A 7151-nucleotide genomic window follows, 5' to 3' on the forward strand; every position below is an offset into this window, starting at 1 on the left:
CACACACACACACACACACACTCACACACACACACTCATATCTGCAATTAAGGGCCCTTTTATCATTTGAAATGCAACACTCTGAAAAAAAAATTACAAACTATTATTTTGGGTAAAGAAACCTATCACATTGCACAAAATACATAAAATAGTAGTAGTAGTAGTAATATAAAGGCCTCTGCATTTAAAGGTCTCTTTAATCATTAGAAATGTAACTATGTAACACAAGGACAAAATAAAACAATTATATATATATATATATATCTACGTTTATATATAACAAATGGCTCAATACAAAATACATATTTACATATACAAATATATAATATAATATAATATAATATAATATAATATAATATAATATAATATAATAATATATATGAAACTATGTAAAACAAAAATAAAAACCACAACTATACAACTACTACTACTACTAATTTAATATAGAGAGAAATAATATATTGAGAAATAGAGATACAATATATATATATATATATATATACACTCTCTCTACATATATAAAATGTATAATATTACATATATACTGAATTGACCATAAAAAAATTACTACATACAGTATGTATATGAAAATGTAAAAACAAATAAAAACTATGTATATCCAACAAAACAGGCCATATATTTCTCTAGTAGGCTTTTAATAAAGTTGTGAGTGGCTGTGAAAGTAAGGCTAACAGGCTTGTTTTAATAGGATAAAGCAGATCTGTGCAAGAGTGCTGACTGGGCAGGTGTAGCTACATGAGGTAAATCTCTCACTCTATGGCTCAGAGTCAAGCAAGCACATGTACATAAATTACACCAGTATAATATAGAGACAGCAAAAGTACAATGAAATTACAGTTAAATAAATACCACAAACAAATGTGGTCATTCCCATATGCCTTGAGGCACTCTGGTGAAATCATTTAAACATGAACATAAAATTAGTTCTGAATATGGAACAATTATAAAAACAACAGGTTGCTAAAATTCTCAGTGCAACTGTATAAATGACGGGCCCCACCAATAATTTGAGCTTTTGTTGGAAGGAGTATAAATTATATACCATTCAAGAAGGCAGGGATGAGGCTTTGTCTTTGTCACTCTAGTCTCTCATTAATCTCCAAATCCTTCTCAGGGTCACGCAGGTCTGAGATATCATTACAGAGAAGATATCATTACGTTCTCTTACAGAACAAATGAACCACAAGCGAACTCCTCGCTTGAAAACACTAGTTGTAATTTGACTGCATCTTTCATTTCATCAGACAGAAGGTCTGTAATTCTAAGGGGCTCTGTGAATCTTCTGATCAAGAGAGAATGGGACAGGATTTAGGTTAATGGAAAACAGTTGGTGAGTTTGATCTGAATTTGTGGCAATTTTCTTCCTCTTAGAGTAACATTTTGTCCATTTTAGATTTTTTTTCATGACTTTTAACAAATGGGAACACATGTAAATTATAAATCACTGCTTCAGTCTGTTGCTTTAGAGGAAAAGGAATCATGACTGTTGTACCTGCATCAGGGGGTATTGCAGTCCCACCTCAAATGTCTCCGATAATGGAGGAGTACACAGAGGAGGACAGTGAAGACCCAATTCTAGCTCCAAGTGCAGGACGTATATTTAACATCAACAACAGCAACAACAATGAAGAGTAAAAAGATTATAATATAATATAATATAATATAATATAATATAATATAATATAATATAATATAATATAATATGAATGTGTATTAGTGGCAATGGTGTATTTTGCTCTCTGTAGGGAGGACAAGAAGAAAAAGAAAAAGGAGAAAAAAGAAAAGAAGGAAAAGAAAGAGTAAGTAGCATACCAAGTATTTCTTATTTAAAATAGTTTGGTTATGAATAATGTTTAAATATTTTGCTGTGTTATGTGTTGTCCTACAGGAAAAAAGAAAAGAAAGAGAAGAAAGAAAAAAAAGAGAAGAAACAAAAGGATGAAAAAGAAAAAGAAAATGAGAACGAAAAGGAAAAGGAAAAGGAAAAGGAAAAAGAAAAGGAAAAGGAAAAGGAGAAAGAAAAAGAAAAGGAAAAGGAAAAGGAACAAGAAAAAAAGGAGGGGTTGGTATCAGACTTTTTATCAGTCGTTTCTAACCCGTGATTTTACAAAGTTCAAAGTAATCATCATTGATTATTTCTCATTTCTCAACTTCATTTTCTCAAGCCCTAAGGAGGTATTTGTGATTAACCCAGCGGGACTCCTGTACTATCAATGGCTGCTTATAATCACAATTCCTATCATGTACAATTGGACAGCTATAATTGCAAGGTAATAATTGAATGTTCATGTTTTAATAAGATGAGGTTACCAGGAGATGAGAGAAGGATACAAATAGAAGATGTCTCCTTTTTATTAACCTCTGAAGTGTGCTCCTTTACGTCTTCCTTAGTCTCTTACATTCATATTCACTAATAAATATGATGATGGTAATACATTCAGCACCATCCCACATGATATGCACATTTTGGTAGCTTGATAAATGGGTGTAATACTTTTGAGAATTTTTATACTGTGTCTCTTTGCATAGAGCCTGCTTTGAGGAGCTGCAGCATGACTATCTCCTGATATGGTTCCTCCTGGACTACACCTCCGACCTGCTTTATTTAGCTGACATGGCCTTCAGAGCACGAACAAGTTAGTCTAACATCAGATAACTTTTTAATGAAGCAACAAAGTTTAGTGAAGATTTGGGTCACGATGTTTTCATGCCACCTTTCTTTAACAGGTTACCTGGAACAGGGCTTACTTGTCAAAGACGAAAAGCTCCTTCTTCAGCGGTATAAAGACAGTCTTCAGTTCCGCATTGATGTCATCTCTATGCTACCCACAGACATCTTCTACTTCGTTTTAGGGTTAGACTACCCAGAGATCCGCATAAACAAGTTGCTCCGGCTGAACCGCATGTTTGAGTTCTTCACAATCTCAGAAACCATGACCAACTACCCCAACATCTTCCGAATCTGCACTTTGATCATGTACATCATCATCATCATCCACTGGAACGCATGCCTCTACTTCTCCTTCTCCAAAGCCATTGGGTTCGGATCAGATGCATGGGTGTATCCCGCTCTCACTGAACCCGAGTTCGGAGAGCTGATGCGAAAATATTCCTTCAGCCTCTACTGGTCCACTCTTACCCTCACCACCATCGGAGAGATGCCGTCTCCGGAGCTAGACTCTGAATTCTTCTTTCATGTGGTTGACTTCCTGGTGGGTGTCTTGATCTTTGCCACCATTGTGGGTAACATTGCTACAATGATCTCAAATATGAATGCGGCCCAGGCTCAGTTCCAAGCCAGGATTGACAACATCAAGCAGTACATGCATGCGCGGCATGTCAGCAAAGATCTTGAGATACGTGTCATCAAGTGGTTTGACTACCTGTGGACTAACAAGAAAGCACAAGATGAAAGAGAGGTGCTGAGGTACTTGCCAGACAAGTTACGGGCGGAGATAGGCATGAATGTGCACTTAGATACGCTCATGAAGGTGCGGATCTTTGCCGACTGTGAAGCAGGGCTACTGATCGAGTTGGTGTTGAAGCTTCGCCCTCAGGTCTTCAGTCCCGGTGACTACATCTGTCGCAAGGGCGATATTGGCCGGGAGATGTACATCATAAAGGATGGCAAACTTGCTGTGGTGGCTGACGATGGTGTAACTCAATTTGTCGTCCTTAGCGATGGGAGCTACTTTGGAGAAATCAGCATTCTAAACATTAAGGGCAGCAAGGCTGGAAACCGTAGAACGGCCAACATTCGAAGCATAGGATACTCAGACCTCTTCTGTCTGTCCAAAGATGATCTGATGGAGGCTTTGACGGAATATCCTGATGCCAAGGCTATGCTTGAGGATAAAGGGAGACAGATTCTGCTGAAGGATGGTCTGTTGGAGCTGGACCCTGCGAAACTGAAGCCAGACGAGAGGGACTTGGAGGACCGTGTAAACCAAATATACAACACACTGCAGCTCATGCAGACCAAGCTGAAGAAGCTGCTATCGGATCAGGAGGAGACGCGAAAGGATATCAAACGGCGGATTGCTCAGATAGAGCACATTGCTGGAGAGGTGGTGGAGGATGAAGATGAAGAGGAGGAGAAGGAAAAGAAGGAAGAAACAGAAGCGCCAGAGAAAGAGGAAGGGACAGAGAAAGAGAAGTTAGAAGAAGACAAGGAAAAGACAGAAGAAAAAGAGGAGGAAAAGATGGAGAAAGCGACCGAAGAGGAAAAGAAAGACGGGGAGACAGGATAAGACCCTACGAGACTGTTTCATAATAAAACAGAGAATAACTCTGGATAAAAATCTAAACACTAAATACAGTCAAATTAAAAACAAATTTATTCTTAACTCTTGTTCTTAGTAACACTACTTTGTTTAGCCAATTTGAATTTGTTCATTCACTACATGTTTTGTGCAGCCAATAAATTCTTGTCAAGGCAACTACAGATTTCTTGTCCAGCAAATTATCAATTAACAACACCAGTTTAATTTGTATTTCTTTCTAACATATATTTCTGTTATGTTTACATAAAGTAAACAGAAGTAAAACGAAAAAAAAAAAAAAAGATCTTCTTGCAAATTCAAGACAATACTTACAAAGATGGATGCTTAACATCACCACACAAGTAGGTAACAGTGACAACAAAAATAACAGAAGCTTAAATAAGTTGTGCTAATAGAAAAAAACAATATGCCAATAACACTATCTGCATAATTTATTCATGTGGCAGTGCATACTGGGATCTTTCAGTCAAATCATTCATTTGTTTTTCAGGCAACTAAGTCAGAACAATGTATTGTTTTCTTGTTTTATATAGATCTAAAGTAATTCAAAAGAAATTTAGTTCCTTTTTGGTATTATAAAATTGTTTCTCTGTAATAAAAAACAATAAGGATGCAAATTTTCACACTATATTTACCAATCGACATCCTCCTGACTGACTGAAACAATTAAATGATCACATAATGTTTATACAGACAGACTTGTGAGGTTTTATCAAGTAGTGTGCTTGATGGGCACAAGGGAGCAGCAGAGGACCAAATATTAATGATCCTTTCTTCTTCAAAAACACTATAGACACAATATGAAGTCATGTTATGCATTTATGGAATCACTAGTTTTGAAGATATATATATTTTTTTATTGTTAGATAAACTAAAATAAAATGTGCTTGAATGGGGTAAATAAAAATAAAAAACCCGCAGCACTTTTGCTTATTTATGCTTATAATGTAGCATGTGACAAATATTAATTAAAATGTTCACAAACAAATATAATCTACTAAGAAAATGTTTTTGAGACATTTTCTACTACTGACAAATTAGAAAAATCACTAAATAAAAGAGTCACCTGCCTATTGAGATCTCTTTAGGAGACCCAAATAAGCTAAATAATTGTCAGCATCACTCAAATGAATCATTTTGAGTTTTGGATAGTTATAATTAAATATGATCTGTGCTATTTCTTCACTACAAGCATCATTAAAAGCAAACGCAAAAATTTATATTTATTATAATAATCCTCTTCAAAATCTCTTAGTAAAGAATCTTAAACTTCCTAATGCATTCTTAATAAAGCATGACGCACTAGTAGAAATGGAGTTTATTTAAAACGATAAGGTCAAACGAAAGTGTTGTGACGTGAGGGGAAGGGAATGTGCGTGCGTCAGGTATTTCGTCAAAAAAGACTTCCGCATTAGGATGCAGCGGATTAGATCCTCTGGATGCATCATTTCTCTTCATTCATGGCCTCCACGTGGTGCATTTAAGTGATGCATCCTTCACAATGGCGTACTTTGATCGGTTACCAATTCACAAGAAAAAACAGTGAAGAATCAACTGAGTATTGAGAAGCAGCTTGGGTAGTATGCTATTTGTCACTTTAATCTGAGACAGAAAAAGGTACATGCATCTAAAAATACATTAATCATTTTAAACCTTAACTGGATTCTCAGAACATTCTCAGACAATTGTAGTGCATTAAAATCGGCATTTTCAGTAAAAGGGCATGTATGCATTTAAGTAGTTTTGTAAAAATGCAAAACTTTTTGACATTAAAAAAAAAAAAAAAATTATCTTGCTCAGCCCAGGCCCTGTAATAGCTGTAGGAACTCTGCCTATGCTTTTTTCCCCCATGCCAGTTTGTACAGAACTGTTTTTATCCATGTGTTTTTATCCATGTCTGTAGCATCCTTCAATTTTCATTTGCCTGAATTATTGATAATGCAATTGCAATTCTACAGGTATGCACCAGTCAGTTTTCAATTTTGTAAAATTTGAGGTACTCAAAAATGATTGGAGACATATTTGTACCAATATTTCATTTCTAAGAAGCCTTCGATTCAGTCAGGGCTGATTAGGGGTCCTGTGTCTAGCGGATACCAGCTCATATGCAGTGTTGGGGGTAACTCATTACAAGTAATGCGAGTTACGTAATCAGATTACTTTTTTCAAGTAACTAGTAAAGTAACGCATTACTTTTTTAATTTACAAGAAAATATCTGAGTTACTTTTTCAAAAAAGTAATGCCAGTTACTTTGTTTTCCCATTTATTGACTGACAGCTCTCCTGTCCATTGGGAGAAATCGGGAGTACAGAGGCGTTGTGTGCGCTGTGTGAACATGATGTTACTGTAGTTCTAGACTAAATGTGAATGTGCATTAATTCATCCCACTCACAAAAAACAGATTTAGTATTCATCAAAATTAATTAAAACAGTGAAATGCAAACTCAGAATATGACGCAAACCTGCAATAATTAAATATGTTAAATAACACAAATGTATCTAATCTCATTTTATTAACCAATATCTTTGCTGCTGACCTTTGATTATCCAGTTCAACCATACTAATAAGCAAAAATGACTTTAGAGAAACTAACAATTGTGCTTGGTTTTTTTATTGCTGAAGAGTGTTTCTTTTCCTGCGTTCTACTGTACAGATGTGAATTTACTTTTGCTTCAGCCTGAGGTTTATTCATTACACTTTTTGGTGTGAAAGGGCTTTTACATTTGCTACAAATAGAACTTCTTATATTAAAAACAATCAAGCCCTGCTCATATTTAAAAAGTAACGCGAAAGTAACGCAAAAGTAATATAACGAATTACTTTCCATAAAAAGTAACTAAGTAAC

At 35.5% G+C, this 7151-nt stretch overlaps 1 protein-coding gene across 1 annotated transcript; it reads left to right on the plus strand.

The window, feature by feature from the left end:
- Positions 1-1159: 1159 nt before the first annotated feature.
- On the plus strand, positions 1160-4455 carry cnga1a (cyclic nucleotide gated channel subunit alpha 1a). Its single transcript, XM_016468196.1, has 7 exons — positions 1160-1351; positions 1475-1652; positions 1767-1820; positions 1910-2083; positions 2187-2291; positions 2551-2657; positions 2749-4455. Exons 2-7 carry the CDS (start codon positions 1501-1503, stop codon positions 4269-4271), a joined length of 2115 nt encoding a protein of 704 aa, XP_016323682.1. The 5' UTR covers positions 1160-1351; positions 1475-1500; the 3' UTR covers positions 4272-4455.
- Positions 4456-7151: the final 2696 nt, after the last annotated feature.

Source organism: Sinocyclocheilus anshuiensis, unplaced genomic scaffold, assembly GCF_001515605.1.
Source record: "Sinocyclocheilus anshuiensis isolate Anshui unplaced genomic scaffold, SAMN03320099.WGS_v1.1 scaffold728, whole genome shotgun sequence".
Taxonomy (NCBI): domain Eukaryota; kingdom Metazoa; phylum Chordata; class Actinopteri; order Cypriniformes; family Cyprinidae; genus Sinocyclocheilus; species Sinocyclocheilus anshuiensis.

Excerpts from the sequence above, each read along its gene's own strand:
- cnga1a (XM_016468196.1), top strand. The coding sequence starts at position 1,501 with ATGACTGTTGTACCTGCATCAGGGGGTATTGCAGTCCCACCTCAAATG. Across the intron at positions 2,084-2,186 it reads GAACAAGAAAAAAAGGAGGG|CCCTAAGGAGGTATTTGTGA; the intron begins GTTGGTATCAGA and ends CATTTTCTCAAG. Across the intron at positions 2,658-2,748 it reads GGCCTTCAGAGCACGAACAA|GTTACCTGGAACAGGGCTTA; the intron begins GTTAGTCTAACA and ends TTTCTTTAACAG.